This window comes from Acomys minous (genome assembly GCF_964271855.1).
Source record: "Acomys minous genome assembly, chromosome: 17".
NCBI classification, from domain to species: Eukaryota; Metazoa; Chordata; class Mammalia; order Rodentia; family Muridae; genus Acomys; species Acomys minous.
The window spans coordinates 7,462,454-7,489,194 of record NC_140500.1 but is presented as its reverse complement, the minus strand read 5'-3'; the positions used below and the strand labels follow the sequence as shown (position 1 = coordinate 7,489,194).

Below are 26,741 nucleotides of genomic sequence, written 5' to 3'. Positions count from 1 at the left end.
TAGTCATGACAGCTTTGTATCAAATATGGACACTAATTTTTATCTACTTTTTTTTCCCTACTTAGACATATTTGAAAAAAAAATTCTTTCGTTCTTTTGCATGCAGCATCTAAGAACCCACAAAATCCTTATTTGTGTTTTTTAAGACCCAAATTAACACCACCTCACTTAATAACAGCCTAACATTCTGTGCCGGGGCCCATCAGCAGCGGGCCCAATCATCTGTTAGTACCAGCAGCACATGGGAGCCACTGGCATCAACAGGGCAACACAATTTAGTGCTTATACAGAAAGCGCATCACAGGATGTCAGTGCGGCTGTCGGTGGGTGTAGAGAGTTAGCTTGGAAGGAGATGATGGACCCACACCTACTAACCAAAGTGCTGAATCCAGCTGAATGTGTGTGATGGGCAGCCTCCAAGAGCGGAGTCACACGAACGAATGGCTGCTGGGTGACTCAACTCCCTCTCCACCCACACACCCACAGCGTATGCCTTTACTGTGAACACAAACACAGTACTAAGGATCAAGGCCACTTGGAAGCCAAAAACGTTACTGTAGAAATCTTTTCATCTCAAGTCCCAAGTGGAACGGACACAGTTGTGGATTCTGCCTCCTAGTTAATAAATGACCACCATCTGTGGGTTGGTATTTGATGCCAGCAGTTTTCTATTCAAGTGCTTGTTAAGCACGAGATTTTCTGGGAGGAAAAAAAAAAAACAACTTTTCAAATAATTAACCAAATGGGTAAGTACCATTCACTGATTTGCATTTTGAGCTTTTTCCTAACATAGGGATATATAGTAAGGTATTCTGGGCAGCAGCCAGCGTTGAGTTGCAGGATCCAAGGTCAAAGTTCTCCCCAGTGCCCTGTCAGATTTCAGGGTTATTGTCAGCTACATGGAGGAACAGCCACCTGTGGCGCTTGTACTTCTGCGGGTGTGCAACAGGGGACAGGTGACCTCATTTCTTTTGCTTTGGTCACTTAAGTGTTAAAAACAAGGATAAGAAAAGTTCCCTATTAGGAGGATGTGGTGGCACAGGCCAAGAATCTCAGCACCTGGAAGGCTGAGAGGAGGCAGCAGGACCGCTAAGATACCGAGGCCAGCCTGGGATCTTACTGGGAGACCCCACAGCAAGCTCGTAACAACCCCACAGACAAAAAAGAAAAAAGTTTCTTAAATCTATTATTATAAAGCACTTTAATAGTGTTGGGCATGGCATATTTACTGTTTACATATATATTCATTTTTATTGCCTTTGAGAATCTGTATGTATCCCATACTGGCCTCGAACTTGTGATCCCTCCTACTTCTACCTCCTGTAGGTTGGGCTTTCTGGGCTGTGCCATCATGCCTGACTCCTATCTTTAAATTCTTTTTCTTTAATTTACTTTATGTGTATATAATATATATGATATATATATATCATATATATATATCATATATATATATGTAAGCTCAATTGTTTTTGTTTTAACCAAAGTAAGAGTGAACAGGAAATTAAACTATTTAAAAGCCCTATAATTCAAGAAACTATCACATCTCACAGGTATCTAGTAAATCACGAGCAGTTAGGAGAATGAGCAAAGGATCACACACTGTTGAGTTTTTGGATAGCTGGTTCTCTGTTCAAAGGCTCACAATTTGACCCTCGAGAATTTAAAGTTTACACACTAGAGAGATGGCTGAGTGGTTAAGAGACCTGGCTGCTCTTGTGAAAAAAAAAATCAGTTTAGATTCCCAGCAACCACATGGTGGCTCACAACCATCTGTAACTCCAGTGCCAGAGGATCTGAAACCCTCTTCTAGCCTTCTCAGGATAAGTGCACAAATATACTTTTGGGCAAAACACCTATAACATATGAAATACATTAGAGAAAAAGAATTTAAAGTTTGTGGTCAGGCATGATGGCACATACCAGTAACCTCAATGTTGAGGAGGTGGAACCTCAATTTCGAGGCCAGCATGAGACACATGTAGAATCTCAAAAGCAATAAAAACAAAAGGGGCTAGGAATGTGACTCGGGTAAAGTGTAGCATGCTTGCCTAGCATACAGAAGAGTCCCTGGGCTCAATTCCCAACAAAACAACAACACAGTAAACTTCACAAACTAAGGAATACGCTTGGTCAAGAAATTCAAGTAGCCACCATACAAAGGGCCAGTGTGCTCCGCAGCAGCGTGGGAGGAGCTGCCTGCTTGCGTTCTCCGTCCTACATTTAAGGAAACTCCACAGAACAAGCCTCAAGTCACAAAGAAAGAGCCGTGGTGTGAACTACAAGAGGTATTTGTGAGGGCAGCCAGGAGCTGAGAGAGGCAGACAGCAAATGGAGAGTCCAGTCTGGAGGCACCAAAGCAGCGAGAAAGGCATGCTGCAACGATTACACAGGAATGTGTCTGTTCTTAGGAAACATGCTGGACACCTCTGAAAGGGTGAGCTCACCAGGATAGTCTCAAAGGGTTTAGGGAGCACAAGAGAGGGGGGACAGAGAGGGGGAAAGAGAGGGGGAGAGAGAGGGGGAGAGAGAGGGAGAAAGGGAGAGAGAGGGGGAGAGGGGGGGAAAGAGGGAGAGAAGGCAGCAAAATTCCACGTATGAATGGCGCATACATGAAAATGTTTAAGGTAATTTTACAATTTTTCTGTTAAGTTTGAAATCATTTCAAAATAATGCCATAGGTTCAAATTTTGAGAATCCTGAGGCATCCTTCCAAGCTCAACAAGCCACTCTACAAACATCTCCCAAGAAGAGAAGACAGAGTCCAACACATCTAAGTTTTCCAGGCAGTCATTCAGCCACAGCCTCAGGTTATCACCATAGGAGTGAGGCAGGTTATCTTGCTGTACTTCCTGATGAATACACCTGTGGGGCCCACCCAACAGACACACCTAATTTAAGAAAACCACAGAAAAGCATACACTGAAGAGGATGCCATGAAACTGGCCTGGGGAAACAGCCTAAGTGTCCCTCAGTAGAAGAATGGATAAAGAAAACTGTGGTACATTTACACTATGGAATACCACATAGCTATTAAAAACAAGGAATTCCCGAAATTTGTGGATAAATGGATTGAACTAGAAATGATCATAATGAGTGAGTTAACCCAGAAGCAGAAAGAGGCAAATGGTATATACTCACTTATATCTGCATACTAGCCCAAGGGGCATGTCCCATGAAAGTCTTCACTTATCAGGAAAGTGGGACAGAGGGGAGGACATCCTATTGGGACACTAGGTGAGAGAAGCATGGGAGAATGGAGAAATAGAAGGATCCAGAGGGTCCTAGAAACTTACAAGAAGATCATAATGATGGGTGGATCTGTCTGGGCCCAGGGGTCCTGCTCAAACTATGGCACCAGCCAAGGACAATACATGCGGTAAACTTCAAACCCCTACCCAGATCTACCCAATAGACAGGACATTCTTCACAGTTGAGTGGAGAGTGGGGTCTGACTTTCACACGAACTCTGGTACCTCCCCTGGATGGGGAGGCGTGGTGGCACTCAGAGGAAGGATAGCAGGCTACCAAGAAGAGACTTGATACCCTATGAGCATATACAGGAGGAAGAGATCCCCCTCAGTCACAGTCATAGGGGAGGAGAGTAAGGGGAAAATGGGAGGGAAGGAGGAATGGGAGGATACAAGGGATGGGATAACAACTGAGATGTAATATGAATAAATCAATAAAATATATTTAAAAAGAAAAAAGAAAGAAACTGGCCTGGGGGAAAAAGTTAAAGGCTTGCAAAACTGAGAAAAAGATTTAGTAGTGAGGATATAAGATGCATGTCTTAGATTGAGGCAAAATCTAAGCTCTAATGGGTGTGATTTTGACAACACGGAGAATATGAATATGAGGGAGGACACCACAGTGCCATAGCAGGTGACCAGAGTCCTCTGATGTGCAGCTCCAGTGTGGTCACACGTGACCAGAGTCCTCTGATACATGTGCGGAAAGGTTAAGTCTGCTACCTGCAAGCTATTTCAGATGGCTTAGAGGGGTCTGAAGATTATAGAGGGCCTAGCCGCTCAGACGGTGCATTTATTTCTGCAGGAATGGAACTTTTGTTGCTCTGAAAACTTACCTCTCCCAGCCAATGCTACACAGAGAAGCCCTGCCTCAAAAAACCAAAACAACAACAATAAACAACATACCTTTCCCAGAATGCTGATAGCACATGCCATACCAACTTGTCCGACACCTACTACGGTGACCTTATTGTTCGGGACAGCTGCGTCCTCTTCTGTGACAGGCGCAATGAGTTTCTCCTTAAGTGTTGCCATCTTGTCCTGCAAGAAAAAGGTGACCAGTATATTTTACACAAATGGAGTGAGAACTAGCCCAAAATGTTACAGCTTTAATCCTGAAGTACAGCACAGCTCCACAGGGTAGCCTAAGTACAGAACACATTTAAAGGAGCCACATCTCACTTAATGGAGGATTTAATCCAAGCAGAAAGTCTCCAGGAGCGGCTTCCTTGTGCAGAGGACTCCATGTAAGCAAGTAAGTTGCCATCATCACTCCTATGACTTTTTTGTTATATCTGCTTATTACCGGTTAAAATATTCGGATACTTATACTCAAATAAATGAATTTCCTTCGTCTCTCTAAGGAATTTACATGCAACCATGTGAACCAGCTAATCTATATTTAAGCTTTTTAAAAAATCCAATAGGAATGATTAGAATTCCCATTATAAATAATTATCTTCACTCTTGAAGGACAAAGACTGAGTTGTACTTTAAAATCTCACAAAACTTACTGTCCTACTCTCCTTACAAAGCTCCTTGCAATGAAGTATCAGTTTTTGTAATCTAAGTTGATGATTTCAGTCTGTTCCTTTTCAGCCTAGCTTATCACAGCTGAGGCTCCTCACAGGCCGGCCAGTGTTTTCTATAACCTTGTTTCGCTTGTAATCTGTAAAGGGCGCAGGAACAAAGCCCGCCTTAACTGCCTCTTTGAGAACCCTTAGCTGTCCAATCACAACTTGTTTTGTTCCATAACTTGCTTTTCGTATTTTGCAACCTTCCCCCAGTCTGCACCAATTCAGGGATTATTTTGCCTTAGAGAATCACATTTGTAGTTTTCTGGTGGATGCAAAGGTGAAATGTCTTGGGAGGGCTTGGGCAAAGCCCCAGCTTAAAATGGATTCACCAAGCCCTGTATTTTAAATGGCTTCAACAGAGAGCGGCTGTGTCTCTTCAGTAAGAAAAACGCAGCCTCGCCAAAGGCCGCCCACTCCAAGTTTATTTTTATTAGTTGGCTTAAAATCTGTTAGGTAGGCTAGAGAAAGCACCGGGAAGGCCTGGAATCCCAACTGTTGGGAAGTGCGGACAGGAGGATCAGGAGAGGTCAAGGTCATCCTCCATCACAAGGTCTTGAGCTTCCTGGGATCCTGTCTGAGTAAGAGAAAGCAGAAGGCGCCTACCTATCCCCAGCTGGGCTGGCCGGAAAACATTTTAAATTAGTGTGGGGGATTTCAAAAGCAACGGTGTTGAAGATTCAGCAAACGCAGGCAGACTTGCGTATCTACACGAAAGGGCGCACTCTCCTCCACCCCCACCCCCGGCAGTAGTAGAAAAAAATGAGAATAGTTTGCATTGTAGCAGGCCTGTGACTACAGAGAGGTGACAGGGATAAACAGGAAAAACACCCTCCCACCCTCCTCTCCTGTGGAGCCAGTGCTGTGGGTCAGGGGCTAAGGTCTACTCCGCAGCAGAGTATCTTCTGTGTTAACCGTAAAAGCTCAGGTTTTGCCTCGAATTTCTCCACCCCTTCTTTCCCTACCCCCCACCTCCAGGTCTGGTCCCTCAAGCCACCTTTCCTCCAGTGCAAAGCAGGTCACAAGGGAGGCACCAGCGCACATCTCGGATAAGGTCTCCGGGGGGCAAGTCTAGGCTTCCATACTGAGTACAATTAGTAAACAAAACCCTGTGTCATCCAAAGAGGTCTGGCACGTACCTGGCTGCAGGGCGGGCAGCGTGAGTGGGGTCGGCTGGGGAGCGGGGGTGGGGGGGTGGGGGGGGCGGATGAAGCCTGGTGTTCCAACCGAGCTTTCCTTTATCCCCATTCCTACAACCTCAAGGCCTTTCCTTCATCACAAGTTGCAAGACCTTCCAACCTTCACAGGACCCATATGGTCCCTGCCCGGCTCACTGGCACCAAGACGCGTGATGTCCCCAGCCTCCACCCCAACCCCCAGCGGATAGGTGATGTGGCCGCCACCTGCCGACCAGGGCTTGGTGAGACCAGGTTTGCCGTACACATGTAACATGTCTCTCCCTTGATAGCACACAGGCCCGGGACCAACCTACAGGGTGCAGACCGAGCCTGGAGCTCAGCTTCAGCCTCCAGCCCACCTCTGCTCCCTCGGCCAACAGCCGCCCAAACCCGCAAGGAAGAAGTAGGTCAGAGCGGGGATGCTCAGGGGCAAAGGCCGGGAAGGATGGATGTGTCGTAACTCCTTCCTCCTGTTCTGCTAAACAATTGCCCCTCTGCACTCCCTGTCTCCATCCAACACAAAACCCTGTTGTTCTGTGAGCCAGGCTTTGGGATCCTGGGCTCAAACCTACCAGACAAGACGAGGGTGGGCAGCGCGACGAAGCTAGGAACCACCGCAAAGTCAGCAAGCTGCTCTGCAGAGGCTAGATCTGCAAAGAGGAGGAGGAGGCGGGGCCGCCGCCCGCCAGCCTTCTAGTTTTCTCCACGGCGATTGGAAACTAGAGCCGTCTACCCCTCCCCTTGGCTCGCCCAACCCCTTTCAAGGACAAGGCTTGAGCGCGCACTCGCTCCCCCCGCCCCCAGCCCCTCTAAAGTTGGAGGTCACCTTCGGGTAGCTGCGGTATTCTCACTGCTTTATGGCTGGCCCTTGCAGTGGCAGTAATCCCGTAAAGCTGCCTCTCCGACCGTTCTGGACCGCCCCTACATTGTGCAAATAGAAACCTACGTCTAAGTTGCATTCTGGCTCAACTTTAGAGCAGTCTCCTCCGTTAAGTTCCTACTGGAACATACCTCAGAAAGGCCTCCGGGTGCTTCTTAACTCTTTCAGAACGCATACTTAGAGCAGGGTCTTGCACATGCTTGTGACCCGAGCACTGGGCAAGCTAAGTCTGAAGGGAAGCCAGGAGTTTGAGACCAGCCCAGGCTGCCCTGTTCGTCCAGAGGTCCTGAGTTCAACTCCTAGCAAGGACAGGATGGCTCACAACCACCAATAATGAAATCTAACGCTCTCTTCTGTCATGTGGTCATATGTGCAATTAGAATGCTTGTATAAACAAATACTCAAATCTTTTTTTAAAAGTGTTTCAAACAAGCTAAACGAAATAAAAGCAGAAGAAAATGGAGTTTTGATCACTATATTCAAGTTCCTTCGATAAGCAATTACCTCCCCTCCCCCCCTACACCTTAATTTAACTTAATAGCTGCCAAACAAGATAGAGATGCCCTTGATTTCTGCCCTTCATAGTTCCTCCAGAAAACTGCAAGGTCCTAAGGGAAGGCCTAACCCAGAGGGGGAGAAAATAGGCCCTTGTACAGTGTGTGTGTGTGTGTGTGTGTGTGTGTGTGTGTGTTGTAAGTCTACCTTCCCACATTCTTAGCTCTTTGTCTCACCGAGCAGAGCACCTGGTTCCTTACTCCAATGTGGTGGATTAAGCAGTCAAGTGTTCTGAAAATTTCAGGGCAGTATCATTTTCTTAGATAAAATTGTTTCCCCACCTAGCAAGCTCACTGGCTCTGGTGCGTGAGAGCTGGCTTTTTGTTTCCTTCAAGTGGCTAGCTCTTGTAAATGACTGCTAATTCTATAAATAGAAGTCTCCTGCCACGCACTGATGGTGTAAGTAGGAATATGGCACCTACGCTCCTGTGGCACGTCTAGTCTCAGCTTTAGCAAAAATTTGGGGGAGTATGGGTGGCGAACCACATTACTGGGGAAAACAGGGAAAACCAGGAACTGATGGAAAGGAGAAGCTTTGGTACAGCCAGGTTAAGCAGCTGATAGGGGAGGGGAAGAGGGAGGGGCCTGGGGTTTGAATTCAGATACCAGGAACTGAAGTGTGCATGTGTGTGTGGGGGGGGGGGCAGATAATGGGAGAACACAGGAAAGGTTCAGGAAAGAACACACCTTTTCTGCTTGCTGAACATGTAGGCACCAACTGCTAAAGAAGCTAAAGGAAATCATTCTCGGGGAAGAAAGTGGGCTATAAGACTGAATAAGAATGGAAAAAGGAAACAGTCAAAAGAGAAGTTGAGTTCTTTCCCCCTCTAAAAATATGTACTGAGAATGTTCCTGTGTGACAAGCACTGCTTCAGGGACCCTGACACACAAGACAAGATGCCTGCTAATGGGAATGTATACACTAACAGAGGGTGACAGACATACCAAGTGGGTAAAATAGGAGATAAAGAATATGGTCGTGACCAGGCAAAGTGACACACGCCTTTAGTGCCAGCACTCAGGAAGTGGAAGCAGACAACAGGCAGATCTGAGTTCAAAGCCAGTCTGGTCTACAGAGGGAGTTCTAGGACAGCCAGGGCTACTCAAAGAAAACTATGTCCAAAGAAAGAAAAACAACAACCACAACAACCGCGACGTGCGCAGGTGCTGGCCGTGCTGGCCCTCTGAGCACTGTGAGCAGGTTCCTGAAGCGTAGGGTCTCAGGGCTCACCTCTGCAAGGAGCTCCTGCTGTTTTGTTTGCTTGCCCTCTTGTATCTTCAGAGGGTTTCCTCCCATTGTCCGGTGCCTTAGAACCAGAGCAACCGAACCCTGGAACAAAAAGCAGCTTTGGGCACCATCTGACGCAGGGACAAACCTAGAGCTTGAGAGAAGAGCGAAGAGCAGTCAGTTCTTCCCCCTTGGGTAAAATGGAAAAGCGTGGCAGCTAAAACAGTCCTCAGTGCGATACAGAGGAGAATCATGGCTGCCTGAGCCTGAGGGGGGAGGGGGAGGGAGGGATGAAGCGAGGGGGCGTCATACACAGTCCCTGTGTTCTGAACCCCTAAGCTACACCTCTCTCCACAGCCTCTCTTTTGCCGCCATGTTTCTTTCTAGTCAGTTAATTACTGTCCGAGAAAGTCAGGCAAGAAAGAACCGGGCAGTTGGAGAGAGCAGTGCTGGAGTGTTTCATGCCTCAAAGGAACTCTGCTTGGACTCAACTGTGTAGTCATTTCTTGGGAAGGGGCAGTGTGGGCTGATGTTTCTGAGGAGTCATTAGCTATATACTCTGTGGAAGGGAGGTAGACAGTGTGGATTGTAGCCGCCATCTTGAATCGACCTGTGATATTACTTAGCTGTTAGAGTCCAAAGCTGGGCTGTGGCAGCCCTAACAGCTTAGGTATGAATACCTCAACTGACCAAGTAAAGAACTATTAAACACAGCATTCAAAGCAGAGAAAGGAGATGAATCCAAACAACTAAAAGACAATTTCAAGTCCTTGAGGTCCCTCGATGATTCATTGATCCGATGGCCAAAGAAGGGGATATAAGTGTCTTTCGGGAGCTCATGTTCAATCCTGCAAGGACAAGCCACATGGGGGCACCTAGCTGAATAGAGCACTGCTATGTGTTCTAGAAAAGTGGTTCTCAGCCTTCCTGGTGCTGTGGTCCTTTAATACAGTTCCTCATGTTGTGGTGGTCCCAACTATAAAACTACGTCATTGCTATGTCATAGCTGTAATGTTGCTATGGTTAGGAATTGTAATGTAAATATCTATGCTGTCTCAAGGTCTTATCGACCCCTATACGGGTCTTGACCCGCAGGTTGAGAAGCCAAAAGCTCCGGGGCAGCCACAGTTTAGAAATGGTGCTGTTGGTGAACACGTTCCCAACGTGAAACCAACCAGTGTGTGCACGGAACTGGGTTCCTCTTGCTTGCGGGTCTGAAAGCAGCAATGGAAACACCGTCTCGGAAAAAAACGCGTAGAGTAATTACGTGCTAAATCTTGCTCTCTTTTTTTAGGGGGAAAACGATGCCCTTTTATTTTGTTTTATTTTCTAATGTGCAAGGCTGGGGATGGAAGCAGGGCTTTTCATGTGCTAGATTGTGAACCCCTGTTCTCTAACAAACCAGCCATTTCCACTTTAGTAAGAATAACCGTGATTATTGGCAGGAGACCTCCCTCCCCAGCGAGGGAAGCCTTTTGACCTTCTACTTCAAAGGAAGGGGCGGGAGGGTTATTAGACCCTCACCTGACAGCTCGCACGTGCACCTGTGCCTCCTTCAGCTGTATTTAATTTTATTCCATCTGCACATGGTCTTAGGAAGGAGAGACTGCAGCTGGAAGCAGGTTCTTACCCATGCTGGTGTGAGGCTTCCCTGCGGACCTGCTCTTTTGGGGTAACGCCCACTCCCACAAGCACCGCCCCACGCATGCTCACGGGTTAGCAGCTGGACCAGGCTGGGTTATACCTCTGGTATTTTATTGGTGCGGATCTGGGGTGTATTTCCCTCCTCCCCAGGGCAAGTGAAACACACCTGGCGCCCTTGTCCTCCTACATGGAGTTCAGAATAATGCGGGGAGGAGTGAGTCACCCACCAGGCACGAGGTCTTAGTTTTTCTTGAAGGTGAACTTCCAGAGAGGTGTGCCCTGCGGAGCTGATGAGGAAACAACTTTCCCAGCATTCCTCGCGGCATGTCTAGAGCAGCTCCAGGGACTGAAGTCAGGGCGCTCTCCCTGAGTACAGTTGAGGCCTTCATTGTATAAAAGTCCTGACGTCATGTGCATTACATAGCCCTACATCCATGAGCCGACCAGCATGAACAAACCCTTCTCCAGACAGAGAACAGGTTTTGTTTTGTTTTGTTTTTTCTTGTTCCTAGCCTCATCTGCCACCTGTCTCATTACACTCTGACCCTATTCAGTATTAATGCTTTATTTTTGCGAATCTGTCAAAAAATTGTTTCAGACATGAATAACCATGATGACTCCCAGGGACACAGACTGCATTAAAGACACACACATACACACACACACTTAATATTTACTTTTTTAAAACTTTGCAGTATTTCACAGTAGCCATGTGTTTTGTGTTGTCTCTATTTTGCATTTCTCCCATGTGAAAAGTGGCATTGGTTCCCCACGGGGCAAACCACAGAATATGTACACATTCCACAGCTGTCTATGTGCATGAGGTTTACTGAAAGTTTTCTTATATTGAACAATTTGTGCAGTGGACACAGCATAATTTCTAGGTAAAAAGTAAATATAAACACTTAAAATATATAAAATATACTTCCCTTCACTGTCCCTCCCTTTCTCTTTCTCCTTTCCTTTCTTTTCCCTCCCCCGTCTTTTCTCCTCTCCCTCCCTCCTCCCAAGTAGCTTATTAAATACCTCCCGTAGAGCTCACAGCCTCTCTTTCTAGGTACTTTTGAATAGACTTGGCAGCTGACTTCAAATTCCTGTTAAGCTCAGGTGGGTGATTTGCATATCAAAGAAACCTGAGCCAGGTCTCCACTCTGAATATTTCACCCGTCTGGAGAAGGAAAAGCTGTGCAAGCTTACAAACGGACCTAGGTGAGGGGCAGTAAGGGAGCTAACACGGGCTGCATGATGGATGCCCCGGGTTCGAGCCTCAACACTGCATTGACTACACGTAGCAGTGCACACTTGTAATCCCAGCATTCAGAGCAGGAGGCAGAGGGATCGGAAGCTCAAGGTCATCCTTAGCTGCATAGCAAATCTGAGGCCAGCCTGGGTTATGAAGGGCCATGTTGTTGTTGTTGTTGTTGTTGTTGTTGTTGTTGTTGTCGTCATCTTAAAAGACACAAACCTGTATCAGTTGTTTCTGTTCCCATCCTTTGTCCATCCCTCGTCTTGTCAGTAACATTTTCATGTTCCTCTCTTTCCTGCACCCCAAGTTCTGCCTCTCTAGCACATTCCCATATGAGAACAGCAGGGTACAGGATTAGGACTTCCTTTGATGTCCCAGTTGATCACCATAAACTCCCCCTTTCTCCTTCCTGGTTTGGGTGTGGATTCTTCCCAGCATCTGCCTCTCACCCCCTCTATCCGTGCTGTGTGGGCTGTTGCCCATAACTATGGCACCAACAATTTATTACCCTTGATTTCCACCTCCTGCCAGACCCCTAGCCTTAAGCCCCGGTCTCTATTTCCAGCTGCCTCCTGGGCAGATCTGCCTGGGAACCCTTATAGGAGCCCCACACTCAGCATGTCAATGTCAGTGGCCACCAAGCGAACTTCCTTTCTGGCAGTTGTCAAAGCTAATAATACCCAGCCACAAGCGAATAGTTTATCTTGAATAATGTATATATCTTAAGTATTAAATTCAATATGGGGAGGTGACAGAGATGGCTCAGCAGTTAAAAGCACTTGGGCTCGTGCAGAGGACCTTGGTTCAGTTCCCAGCATCCCTCATAACTATCTGTTACTCCAGTTCCAGGGGTTTTGATGCCTCTTCTGACCTTCAAGGGCTTCTGTGTGCACGTGGTACACATACATAATATTCAGAAGTGCACGCGCACACACACACACACAAGATTAAATAAAATCAAAACATTAAATATTAAAAGTTTAAGATGCCTCAGTTACTTAGGGAAAACTTGCAATTAAGACAATGACTTCGAGGGAGAGAATTACGTAGTTGGGGATGAGGTGTGCAAATTTGCTTTCCATTGCTAGCATCTAAGTTTTATACACATACCTATTTAAAGAACAATAATTAAAAGTAATGAAGAGTTGAAATTACACTCATGCATATTTGTATATATGTATGCATATATATGTGGGGTTATGTGCATATGTATGTATGTATGAGCATGTGTGTATGTGTGTGTGGTGTGTGTGTGTGTATACATGTGTGTGCGTACAGAAGTCAGAGGTCACCTTTCAGGAGTTGGTCCTCTCTTTCCACCAAGTGAGTCCTGGTGATGAAACTCAGGAGGTCAGACATGACGGCAAGTGCCTTTACCTGCAGCGCCTTCTCGCTGGCCCTGGAAAAGCCTTGCTATAAAAATTCATGTATGAAAACCACTTGAGCCCTCAGCCAGACAGGGGGTGTCTATCTAGTGCTTTCAGGAGACCATTATTTATTCAAAGGCATTGGCTCCTTCAGAGCAAGACCACTCGGATACTGTGGGATTGCTCCAAGTTCAAGGATTTCTAAATAAGCTTCCTGAATCCACACCCACTGCATGTATGTGTCCTGTGTATTATGTGTACTGGGGTATTCACGTGGAGTCACTCCTGTCATTTCTGGGTGCCAGACACACATACACTGCTTAGGCCTGAAGAGATAGAAAGAGCTCAGGCTGCTTTCATCAGGGTCACAGGAACCCATGTGCTAATGAGCCTTGCTGGGAGCTTAGGCAGCCAGAGAAGCTTTTACCTACAAGGTTGAATTGAATTAGAAAGAGGAGAGGAAAAGGGCCAGGCTGGATGAGCAGGGCACATGCAGGGAAGCCAAGAGGTACAGATCTCAGGCTGTGAGTGTGTGAGTGTGCATGTGTGAATGTGTATATGTGTGTGTACACATGTGTACGCATTGGGTATATGTGTGTGGGTGTGTATACATGTGTGCATTGTGTGTGCATGTGTGCATATGTATGTGTGCATTGTGTATACATGTGTGTGTATAGATGTGGGTGCATTATGTGTGTACATGTGTTTATGCTTTGCAAATACATGTGTGTGTGTGTGTTTTGCCTGCTTAAACTAAAGAATGTCTTTTCGAATTCCAGTATTCCATAGTTCCTGAAAAAAATGTCGCTTATCTTTGCACTGTTTAAAATCATACCCACTGATGTGTGGCTCCTGACCTTCCTCATCCTGCGGACTCTCACACATGTGTGTGCAATTTTGAATAAAAGACACTTAGACACGTCATCAGTGCTCCCCTGCTGTCTCTCTCACACACGTGAACACACACCCGAGACACAGACAGTACTGTGTAATGGAGTGTGCCACGTGAGCGCTTAGACACACGTTCCAGCCATTCGCAGACACTGCTCGTCTGCGGACGCCATGAACCTCACTTCACCCATGCAAATACATGTCTAGTGGCTCCTGGTTTTTTAGTCTTTCTGGAGGGTGCCCTGTAGATACCACATTAATTAATGTCAACTTTGGGCTTGGTGGTATTTAGGATCACCTAGGAGATACACGGTCCCAGAAAAACTCACTGTCATTTTGTTGTTTCTTAGATGAGGTCTCATGTAGCCTAGGCTGGTCTCGAACTCACCATGTAGCCACGGATATGACTGAGTTTCGGGTTTCTGCCTGCACTCTCCACATGCTGTGATTACAGGTGTGGCGACCACTCGCTGTCGTCTTTTCTGAACCGGGAGTGCCCCAGAAGCCCAGGTATTTCTTAAATCTTTTCATGTGTAGTCAAGAATTGCCTATACAAACTCAGCCTGTTAGCATCCTGTGAAAGTGTCTCAGTAACTCTGAGGAGAAAAAAACATGCTGAACAAGTTAGGTGAGAGTTTCGCCTCCTTCATGCTCATAGCTTGCTCCATTGCTGTTTTTAAGGTTAAGGGTTGTGAGTGGGCGTGGGGGCAGTCGGCAGTGACTAAGCCTTTCCTTGGAGGAGGACTGGATTCTCCTAACATGGTGCACACGCAGGGAATGAGAAAGGGGATGGCTTATCAGAGACAAAAGATAATAATGGCAATCTAAGTAACTGATGTTTTGCCTTAGGACTCTGGCCAACTTGAATTAGCTTGCTCTCCTTTCTGTTTGCCGATCTGAGATGCGAGCTCCCAGATGCTGCTCCAGTGCCATGGCTGCCTGCTGCCTGCTCCCTCCTGCCTGCCTGCTGCCTGCCTGCTGCCTGCCTGCTGCCTGCCTACTTTCTGCCTGCTGCCTGCTGCCTGCAGCCTGCTTTCTGCCTGCTGCCTGCCTGCTGCCTGCCTGCTTGCCTGCCTGCTTGCCTGCCTGCTGCCTGCCTGCCTGCCTGCTGCCTGCCTGCCTGCTGCCTGCCTGCCTGCCTGCTGCCTGCCTGCCTGCTGCCTGCCTGCCTGCCTGCTGCCTGCCTGCCTGCCTGCCTGCTGCCTGCCTGCCTGCCTGCCTGCCTGCTTTCTGCCTGCTGCCTGCCTGCCTGCCTGCTTTCTGCCTGCTGCCTGCCTGCCTGCCTGCCTGCTGCCTGCCTGCCTGCCTGCTTTCTGCCTGCTGCCTGCCTGCCTGCCTGCTGCCTGCTGTCAGTTGTTGGCATGTTTTACTACAACAATAGAAAAGTAACTAATAGACCTCTATGCAAGGTGCTGTAACTATCTTAAAAGTGCATAAGGTTTGCTGCTGTAAGAAGTCAGGATGTCGGGGCTGGAGAGATGGCTCAGAGGTTAAGAGCACTGCCTGCTCTTCTGAAGGTCCTGAGTTCAATTCCCAGCAACCACATGATGGTTCACAACCATCTACGATTAAATCTGGTGCTCTCTTCTGGCCTGCAGGTGTAACATGCAGGCAGAATACTGTATACTAAATAAATAAATCTTAAGGAAGAAGAAGAAGAAGAAGAAGAAGAAGAAGAAGAAGAAGAAGAAGAAGAAGAAGAAGAAGAAGCAGCAGCAGCAGCAGCCAGGATGGTATTCTGATGAAAGGTGGTCACAATGGGCCATCTGACAAGGTCCATTTTCTGGAGAGGAGTTTTAGCTGTAAAGGATCTCTGCTGCATGAGCCTACCTCATTCTACAGCTGTGTGATCTGCACACTCGCATGTATGACCAACATACTGAGTGTGTCACACTATAGTTATTAGCTTTCATAAAGAATAGCAAAAATAGGGCTGGAATGTAGCTCATGTGGTAGAGTGCTTGCTCAGCATAACAAAGCCTTGGGTGACTCCTAAACTGAGCGTGGTGGTACACATCTGTAATCCCAGCCCCTATTTAGGAAGCAGAGATAGGATCATCAACAGTGCAAGGGCGTTCATGGCTCCATAGTGAGTTCAAGGCCAGCTTGGGCTACCTGAAACCCTGTCTGGGAAAAAAAAAAAAAAAAAAAAGAAAAGAAAAGATATGAGTGATACAACCTTAACCTTTACCCACATCTTTGGAAAGAGCTCTTACCTTAAAAGGCACGGGAATTCTAAAGTGACTGAACATGAGCAATGGATCACACTGATGCTCCAGGGACCACAGATGCCCTCTGAGCATATAGATCTGAGCGTGGGCTGTGAGTGTAGCTCAGTGGTAGGATCCATGCTTAGCTTGCTGAGGCACTGGGTTTAGGCCCCAGGATTCCCAAATCAGGGAACAAATAAAGGTCAAAACAGGTTTATAGCCATTGAGCTAAGAGTAGCAGGATTTGCATATACAGAATCTAATTCTGAACGTATTGTTTTCCTGAGTTCTGAGAGGCTGCACAGGGAAGATGGGAAGATGGAGAAGAGAGAGGAGAGCCAACCTCAGTGAACACTCAAGAACAACAGGGGATTTTTGTTTTGTTTTGTTTTTTGTTTTTTGAGACAGGGTTTCTCTGTGTGTTAGCCTTGGCTGTCCTGGACTCGCTTTGTAGACCAGGCTGGCCTCGAACTCACAGTAATATGTCTGCCTCTGCCTCCGGAGTGCTGGGATTAAAGACGTGCGCCACCACGCCCGGCTCACAACAGGAGATTTTTAAGCAAGGAGACTAAGTATACAGTATGGAGGTGAAAACGGCGACGATGAACTCGGAGGATTTATGGCTGTTCAGCTGATGTAAGGATACAGTTAAGTGCTTTGTACAAAGCCTTATCTGTTAGGGAAGTGTTGACAGGCAGTTACTTATTGCTAGGGAACAGATGTATCATGAGCAGTGGGATCACTTGTGTACGTGTCAACAGAGCCTAACCCTGTGTTTTGGCATGCCCAAGACACTGAAGATGTACAAAACAGCAGCTAGGAAACTTACCAGGCACAAATACAGGGAAGGAAACGGTATTCGGGGCTTGTAGTGCATTTGCGCTCAGCTGGTGGACGGCTCACCTCGCACGCACCAAATGCTGGGGTTTTGTCCTAGCACTGCCTTACAGCAAGAACGGAGGACACACCTACGACTCCAGCCTTGCTGAGGTGGAGGTAGGAAAACTACAAGCTGAAACTCCGCGACATCCTTGGCTTCAGAGCGAGTCTGAGGAGATGAGGAACTTCAGGGAACACTGCGGAGGCAAACTGGCCCTTGAAAAGTGTTTCAAGACTCTTATATAAAATTCCTCAAATAGGGTTAATCAAACTCATTGTAACTTACTAAAACCAGTATGCTCAGCCAGTACGGCAAGTGGTAACATTTAGCTCATTCCAAAAACATGATACAATAGCCAAAGCTACACAGAGAAACGCTATCTAGAAAAAACAAAACAAAACAAAACAAAAACCCAAAAAACAACAACAACAAAAATAGCTGGAAACTTAGCTAAGCTTAACGACTTGTTTGTTGGAGGCGGCAAAGGATGCCACTGAGTCTTGGCCTTGGGCTCACCCTCGCCAAACCCCTTTGTTGGCCATCCTTGTGAAACTAACTTAGCAGTGGTGAAGTTGTGGTACCGTAATAGTCGTGAGCACTGCCACCTGCTGGAGACTTTGTAGACCTGCGCAGAATGTCTCCCTACACTGCCCTTTCCCATTTCCCCCATCCCTCTTCCTCCTGCTCTTACTTTGAAGACCTGGAAATCTAGCCAGAGCATGCTAGGTACACTCGCTCAACCCCCAAGCTACAACCCTGCTCTTCACCAGCCTTCTATTATGGTTTGAAACCGACCGTGTGGGGAATGAATAATCACGGATTCTTTAACGTGAAGACTCAGTTCCGTACTGTGGTTGAGTAGAAGAGCAGGCCTGGGCTGAGGAGATGGCTCAGGCGTTAAGAGGGCTGGCTGCTCTTCCAGAAGAGCTGGCTTCAATTCCCAACATCCATATATATGGTGGCTTCCAACACCCTGGTCTGGCCTACCCAAGCAGCAGGCATGCTCGTGGTACACAAACACAGACAAAACACCCTTACAAATACAATATAAATAAAAGCTCAGAAAAGAAAGTTGGGATTTAGGGTTCACCTTTAAAATAAAGAAATTCTCTCATGATTTGATTCTTACAGGAGTATATGCTTTCTTCATTCCAGATCAGCTCCTTGTAATAAAATTATTTCTCTGTTATTTGCTGAAGATTCGGATTATGCTAGGAAACAAAATATTTTGCTAGGATAAAATTCATTTTAGAATTAATCATTTTATATCAGCACAGGCCTGCGTGGTGGTAATAAATTAAATAGTGAAATATGAATGGTGAATCCTGGGCCTCTCACTTCAGTCCAGTGATGTTGGCTAGGCCACTCCACTTGGCTGACCATGTTCACTCTATTGTTGACAAAGCAGCTCCACAGGCTGATCTCATAGCCATAGCCAGAATAAACGGACACCTAACTGTCTATGTAACATAGTGTCAAAGAAATAAACAATGACAGTGTGTTATGATACTGTTGGAGAGAGGCAGAGAATCAAACCCTAGGCCTTCTCCACACACTGACTTTTTGTAACATATCTTTTGTTTAAGATTTTATTTATATATGAGTGCTCTACCTGCTTGTACACCGTATGTCAGAAGAAGGCATCAGATTCCAGTATAGATGGTTGTGAGCCACCATGTGCTTGCTGGGAATTGAACTCAGGATTTCTGGAAGAACAGACAGTGTTCTTACCCACTGAGCCATCTCTCCAGCCCCCCCACACTGACCCTTAAGCATGGGTTCATACCCTTTTTAAATGCTGTACAAAATTTAAGCTGTAACAAATGATACTTTTCATACCCTAAAGCTGTTCCAGGCACCAGATTCCTCCCCTTCAATCCCTCTGACCTGATTCTGGTCTGACGGATTCTGGGTCATCACTTTTTGGGAATTCTCCATGCTCACCGTGCCAGGTGCTGTCTCGTTCCTGGTCAGCTGGGAGTCACATGTGGAGCTATTTTGGGGCTTAAGGACTATTGATTCTTGCCAAGGTGATGAGAATAGGAACAAAATTATATAAGCATCTGCATGACTCAACGGTATATGTTGCAATTTGCCCTTTGTCTTGTCCTGTTTATTTTAAGGCCATATTTCTACAGTGGGCCTGAAGCACAGAAAGTGTGTGTGTGTGTGCGCGCGCGTGTCTGTCTGTCTGTCTGTTCATCCATCTGTCCCCATGTAGGAATATGTGAGGACATATAACACCCCTGGTTTGTAGTTTTCTTTGTTCTTTCCACCTCGTCTGCAGACAGCGCAGATGTTACTCTCTATAAACTGTGAGCTTTTAAAACAAATCTAGCCATCCTTCTGTCTCTGTCTTGCAGTAAAACCATCTGGTTTTTTTGAGGAACCACTGAAAACCTCCTTTGGTTTCCCCATCTATTGCTACTGCTGCAGCACAGTAAATGGCGGGCGGGGGGTGGGGGGGGGTCCACTGCCTTTTGGGAATGTCTTAGTCCTGGGGCTTGACCTCTGTTTGCTATCAAGCTGAAGTCCGGCCTTGCTCCTGTGGTGCCTGGGGTCACTCAGAGGGAACGCATCATCTTTCACAATGGGACTAAGGAGGTTTTCTCAGTTGAGGCACCCAGCCCCGGGTGGTCAGCTGTGGATTTAGGCTGGCTTTGGGGCATCGGGTCTCCAGGGACTGTGGTGGACTGGCTGTACACAGTAGATGACTGTACCATGGCAAAAGGACAAGCAAACAACTGCTTCCTTTCCTGTCTGGTGCCTGGCATAAGCTTTGGAAAGCTTCCGGCCATGATCTCTCAGACACGTCTTCTCTCTCCTCCTCTCTGGACAAAGAACTTACTCTATTCACAGAAGAGAAAGGCAGCCATAGTCTTAGCTCAAGACAGACAAAGCCCTGGGATGCATGAGGCTGGAGAGGTGGTGTGGACCATTAGATATGGATCCTGCTTGGTTTACTATAGAAGTTCACACTTCCTTTTCTGTTATAGAAAAGCCAAAAACATTTAAAAAAAAAAATAGAGTTGTAGACTATTTCCCAAAGACTCATGGACAGTATTAGAGAATAATAAGTCCATGCTCATGTCTTTTCCCTTTACACTTTGCTCCAACACTTGAGATCACAGTTACAGTTTTTGGGCCGTTTGTTCTTTTTTATTATTTTGGGGATTTTTATGCATATTTCATTATTACTACGAGGAGCTTTTGTTAGTACAGCTATCTCAGCACTGCACACTGATGTCTTAGCACATGACTTTCATTCTCGCCTTTAATATTGTAGTATGTGATTTAATACTACCAATATAGTAAAATGATTTCCTAATGTCATCAAGAATTATTACTACTCCAGTTTTCCTTTCTGTGTCAAGATTTGTTATAGAATAATTTTAACTCAGAGCATGGCTGCTCTGGCAAGAGATCACATCCCAAGACCTTCTAGGTCTCTGTGATCTGGCTGGCATACGAACACAGCCAGGAGACAAAGGCAAGCCAATATGAGTTCAAGGCCAGCCTGGTGTAGAGCAAGTTTCAGATAAAGAAAAGCTTAGGTTCAGGTGTGGTGGTGCATCCCAAATAATGAAAGTAAAATTAGTTTGTAGAAGGAAGGACCCAGTTTTGAAAGTGATGTTTATTGAGCGGCAGAAAAAGTGACAAATCAGAGAAAGATTTGACAGACTAGGATGTGCACAAGAGAGGAAAGGGAAGCTTCTTAAGGGGTAGAGGGCGGCTTTACTGGGACAGTGACAGAGAGACGGGTTGCAGAGAGAGAACTCAGGGGAAGACCAAATAGCCAGAGAATGAGAAGGAGACAGGAGATTAGAACAGATTGCTGAGGTTGTTAGTTTGAGCCCAAGCAGAGCAACTCAGAGGCTGGGGGAGGGGCACGGAGACACAAAACAAAAAGCCAAGCTCAAAGCCAGATTGTGTAAATCAGCTGGGAAAGGAGTTTGAGCCAGAACCAGTTGAGTTGAACCAGCCAGCCCAGAGCTCAGGAAAAACAAAAAACAAAAACAAGAAAGGATGAGCTTGTTCAGCAGTAAGTCTCAGAAGCTGCAAACATTCTAGGCCTAGATTAGATTGTATGGAGGCTAGAAGCTTCCAGGACAAGGCCTAGGCTATAAGTCTCCCAGACAACAATTACCTCAGGAGAATAAAAATTCCATTTACAATTTGTTTGTTGCTTCTGTTTTGTTTTTGATTTGAAGCTTAATCATTCCAATTACTAAAATGTTTCTTTTTTTTTTTTAAAGTCCACATTAGTCCATATGGTCTCTCACAATCTCTTTTGTAATTTATTTCCTCTAAAAGGTGGATTTCCTAGCCAGGCAGTGGTGGTGCACGCCTTTAATCCCAGTGCTCAGAAGGCAGAGGCAGGTGGATCTCTGGGAGTTTGAGGCCAGCCTGGTCTACAAAGTGAGTCCAGGATAGCCAAGACTACACAGAGAAGCCTGTTTTGAAAAAACAAAACAAAACAAAACCAAAAACAAACAAGTGGATTTTCTGATTGCTTTTTTTGTGGTACCATTTTACGTATTTCTGAAGCTTTGGTAAATTTACATTTAGATTTATTTCTGGTGTGTCTGGGAATTAATTTTAGCATGCCTGTTTGGTGGGTTTCGTCTATTCCCATAGAGACACATTTCCTAGCAAATTCTACTTCTGTAATTTTGGAAGCTCTTAGTGACCGCTACCTAAACCCAGTAACTCATGAATTTACAGAAGAATGATATTAAAGGATTGAGCAGGTAGCTGTGTGAGCATGAGACCTGAGTGTGAATCCTGAGCACCCAGGTAAAAAGCCAGGCACCAGCACATGTTCCTGTTATCCCAGCACCGAGAACAGCCAGCCAGACGGTGAGAGCTCACTGGCCGGCCAGCCTAGCCAAGAGACAGCCTGCTGCCTTAGCTCACTAGAGTGCAGAGTAATAGAAAAAGACCGGACATCCTGCCTGGCCTCTAATCTACATACATTGGAATGGCTTGCTCACCTGAACACTCACATAACACCCACACCCACCCACACACACACACACACACACATACACACACACACACACCTTTGTGAACCTGTTACACTTTTAAACAGTAGTTTGGGAAAGCACTTGTCATTCCTAGGTCATGAATACACATCATCTTCAAAATTGTTTTACTAGACTGTCTCTGTCACTGGTCACTGTCTGCTCTGTGGTGACCCACGTCTGTCAGGGAGGCGGAAGTTTGTCTGGATGTAGCTTTGGAGGCTTACGTGGTTTTATGTCGCTGTTCTTTCTGAGTTTCTTAGAAGCAAAACTTGAAAGGAGCTGAGTTATTCACCTCAGCTATCTGGGGATGGATGGGGAGTGTGCGAGCCATTTCAGCCCTTGGGAATGGACCGATAAAGCTGCTACTCATATCTAGAACTTTCCATGTGGCCACAGCCAGGCCAGAAACCTGGGAGCATGTGTCCTTGACTTTTCCAAGTATCACATGTTCTATATTAAGAACTCAGGAGGTGACTGTATAGTCCACGGAAAGTGACTTGTCCTATTGTTCCAGAATTGTCACTGAGAGTGGCCCAATACCACATTCTAAAGATAATTGCAGCTCTTTCTGGCCTTTTGATGTAAATATGGCCATGTCCCTGAAAACCAGCAGTGTGCCCTAAAGAGCCAATGAGCAGAAAAGGCACAAATATATTTTTAAAAGGCCTTTATTCATAGCAGCCATAATTCATAATTCCTCTTCCTTTTCCTCCTCCTCCTCCTCCTCATCCTCCTCCTCCTCCTCCTCCTCCTCCTTCTTCTTCTTCTTCTTCTCTCTCTCTCTCTCTCTCTCTCTCTCTCTCTCTCTCTCTCTCTCTCTCTCTCCCTCCTTCCCTTCTTCCTTCCCTCCCTCCCCCCATTGTGTCTGTGTGTATTTGTGTGAGTGCATGTAAGTATGGAGGCTAAAGGTTTACCTTGAGTATTGGGCCTGAAGTGATGTTCACTTTGTTTTTTGAGAGTGGGTCTCTCATTAGCCTAGAGCTCTCCAAATAGGCTATTCTGGCTGGCCAGCAAGCTAAAGGGATCCTCTTGTGGCTAGCTTTCCAGAGCCATGATTACAAGCACATGCCAGTACACATAGCTTTTTAACCTGCAATCTGAGAGTTGAACTCAGGTCACCTGGCTTTCAAGACAAAGACTTTAATGCCTGAACTTTCTCCTCAGACCCTCACTCAATTTGCAAACTTAGTTGTTTTACTATTATTAACTATGATGATGTTGATGATTGGTTTGTTGACATAGGGTTTTTCTTTGTAGCTTTGGCTGTACTGGAACTCGCTCGGTAGAGCAGACTGGCCTCGAACTCAGTGATCCAATTGCCTCTGCCTCCCAAGTGCAGGGATTAAAGGTGCGCACCACCACGTCCAGCCTATTTGGTTATGTGAATGAGTACTTTTTCTGTATGTATGTATATGTAGCTTATATGTGCAGTGTCTTTGATGTCAGAAGAAGGTTTTGAATCCCCTGGGACTGAAATTACAGATAATTGTAGGCCCCCAGGTGGGTCCTGGGAATCAAACCTTGGTCTTCTGCAAGAGCAGCAGCCAGTGCTCTCAACTGCTGAGCCAACCCTCCAGCCTGCTTCATTCAGGCTTTTAAAGCCTTTTAAATACCCTACAGTTGCTGAACAGAAGACAGGAACCCTTTTTGCCATCTCATAATTAGTACATGGAAGAAAGTGGTCTGCTTTCAGAATTAGTACATGGAAGAAACTGGTCTGCTTCCAGAAGAAAGTGGTCTGGTTTTCACATCTCCAGTTGTAAATATATATATATTTGAGACAAGGCCACATTTGCTATAAGTTGGTCTCCAACCTAACCTCCCCTGAAGGTGGTCTTGGCCACTGGAGCCTCCAACCCTTACCTCCAAGGTGCCCCACAGAACCTACAACCTGCTGAGGTCATTCCAGGCTTGCTAAACAGAAGGCCCAGAAGTGATCTCCAGTCTCAAGTCATTTGGGTCATCTGCACAGAAGGGTTACTCTATGATGAAATGCAAGTGTGTCATTCATTGTGTCTGTTATATAAGCTGAGTGTGTGTGAGTGTGAGTGTGTGTGTGTGTGAGTGTGTGTGTGAGTGTGTGTGTATGTGTGAGTGTGTGTGTGTGAGTGTGTGAGTGTGTGTGAGTGTGTGTGTGTGAGTGTGTGTGAGTGTGTGAGTGTGTGTGTGTGAGTGTGTGTGAGAGTGTGTGTGAGTGTGTGTGTGAGTGTGTGTGTGAATGTGTGTGTGTGTGTGTGTGTGTGTGTGTGTGTGAGTTGGCACCTTAGAGCTGATATAAAGACTAGAAGCAAAGTGTGTTCAAGTATGTTTAATTAGGAAGAAAGGAGTCATCCTGCTTCTAAGCCTGGTTCCTCCTCTCTCTCCCCATGCATTCATGGGTTAGTTAAGCTTTGTCAACTATTAAATAAGGGCGATGATATCCTCTCTCTCTCTCTCTCTCTCTCTCTCTCTCTCTCTCTCTCTCTCTCTCTCTCTTTTTTTAGGCTTAAAACTAGTACTGTGCCACAGAGTGCGGAGAGCAGGGCCCGATGGGTGGAAAGTGACTTCTATGTCCACACAAACTTCTATTTCTACTTCATGTTTGAGTCCTGTACTTATATCATTTCCACACCCCACCCATGCACCAATCGCTGAGTCTGTTTAGTGCTGCTTGTTTGTATTAGAATTGGAGAAGCTATCAGGGGCTTGTCCCTGAAGAAGACTGGCTTTCCCCCTCTCAGCAGCCGTCAGTTTCCTGTGGGTCCATCTAGGGCCTGTGACCTTTCCTGCATCTGTGTTGGCATGCCAGCTGGTGTTGCCATGATCAGGTGTTGTTTAGGTGGCCATGTTGTTGAGATTTCCTGACTCAGAGAAGCTCCTGTCTTGCAGCAATGCCCTGGTGCTCTGGCTCTTGAAGCATTGTTGGAGTGGTGAATTTTAAAGTTTGGAAGGGACTCAGGTAGTTGAGCAAAGAATGTGCTGGCCATCTGGGTGGAAAGACAAGAGGCCTCCATGTTGCTGCAGCTTAGTGGTAGATGCTGGCTTAGCTTGAGCCTTTTCCTTCAGCTCGACGCTCAACAGTACCATAGAAAGAAGGAAGAGAGAAAGAGAAGGAAGGAGGGAGGGGGAAGAAAGGGGAAAAAAACAAGACTCAGTTAAATCTGCCAAATAAACAATGTATCATTGAGAACCTTTGTTTTCTCTGCAGAGAACGTACTGTGCAGTGTAACGACAGGACTCCTGCCTCGGTGTCGGGTAGAAGCTTGTTATAGCCGAACCTTACATGTCATGCGGGACTGTGGAATTCCCCCGTGATTATGTGGATAGATTCCCAGGAAACACACCTGGAGAACCTGGGGGAAGGTAGCCCTGAGAGGCAGTGTTTCTGTGAATGCTGTGCCACTGCACAACTCACCTTTCAATGTTCAATTCTGGAATGTTCCTGGGAGGCAGAGTCCTCCCAGCGAGTGGTAAAATGATCATTAAGCATTTAACATGACTCTTGGTCCTGAGCACTAAAAAAGCCCATTCTATTCCCAAATGCATAGAAAGCAGCAATGGGAACCAAGGCATGTCACTCCCAGTTGGAGCCAACCCTAATCACCCGACCATCATCTTCTGATTACACATTTGGATGTTCTCCTCTTGTTTCTTCTTGTCTTGTCTTTTCCTGCCTTATTTCCTTTATCCTTTCTGTCGTTCTTTCCTTCTATATCTTTGTTTTATTGAGACTGGGTCTCTCACATAGCCTAGGGTGACCTCAAAGTCACTGTGAAAATGAGGATGACCTCTGGCTCCTGATGCCACCCTTGTATCTTTCTTGCAAATGCTAGGATGCAGGCATGAGCCACCACAGCCAGCTTTAAGATTTACTTGTTACAGTTTAAAATAATGAACTTCTTATTGATCGATTGGCTCACTGTGAAGCCCAGGCTGGCCTCACTCTCGCCAGCTTTCTGCCTCTACCTCCTGAGTCTGCCTATACCTGTGCCAAATTCTGTTTTTACTTGATAATCTCATACTGGGATCTCAGAATATGTTGTCTGTGTGTTTGTGTCACTGTCACCAGATGGCAGTACGAGCTCACTCATTCATCCCTCCTCACTAGTCTCCTGCTTATTGGCATGCTAGAAATGAACCAAGGTTCTGAGGCACGGTGAGAGAGGAGGGGGAGAGAGAGTGTTTGTATTTGTGAGGCAGGTGATACTGTGCATACACAGGGGCTGGAGAGGTGGCCCAACTGTTGAGTGTGAGTACTGCTCTTCCAGAGGACTCAAGTCCCTCACACCTATGTCAGGTGGCTCCCAACCTCCTGTAGCCCCTGCTCCAGAGTGATCTAATGTCTCTGGCTTCAGTGGGGGGAGTTACACTCACATGTGCACCCCTCCAACAGGCATACACATATATACATAATTAAATTAAAAATAAGATCTTTGAGAAACCCAGTCATAAGACCAAGTAACTTAAAGAAACTATTTTTTTTTTTAAGTAGGATGGGCGAGAGATATACACATATACACATAGTTCTTAGGATGGAGGGTGAACTTTGACATCTAAAGTTTCTTTCTGAAACCAAGCTGGAGCTGAGCTGGACTCTACCTCCCAGCTGGCTAACTTGCATAGTGCCAGAAGGTGAGATACAGGGAGAGAAAAGGTATCAATAGTCTTACCCAGCTGTGACCCTATGGCACAACTGCTATGGACGTAACCAACTCTGATTGGGTTTGAAGCTTGATCCACAGGAGGGCGTTCACACCCAGTACCGTGGAGAGGTCATAGGTCCTAGGACTACTGTTGTTTTATTAAAGCAATATAAAATTCCATTTTTTTTTTT

General features: G+C 46.2%; 1 protein-coding gene across 2 annotated transcripts in view; it reads right to left on the bottom strand.

Moving 5' to 3' along the window:
- The window catches only part of LDHB (lactate dehydrogenase B), a 209,711-nt gene that overhangs the window by 12,934 nt on the left and 170,036 nt on the right, over positions 1-26,741 (bottom strand). Inside the window, exons 1-2 of one of the 2 annotated variants that reach the window (XM_084765338.1) lie at positions 6,573-6,727; positions 4,155-4,289 (exon numbers count right to left, since the gene is read on the bottom strand). In XM_084765338.1, coding sequence (XP_084621464.1) covers positions 4,155-4,283 — 129 coding nt within the window. In that variant the 5' untranslated portion in view covers positions 4,284-4,289; positions 6,573-6,727. Of the gene's footprint in view, positions 1-4,154; positions 4,290-6,572; positions 6,728-26,741 lie in introns of those variants that run through there. The other variant, XM_084765339.1, reaches the window with a different exon arrangement.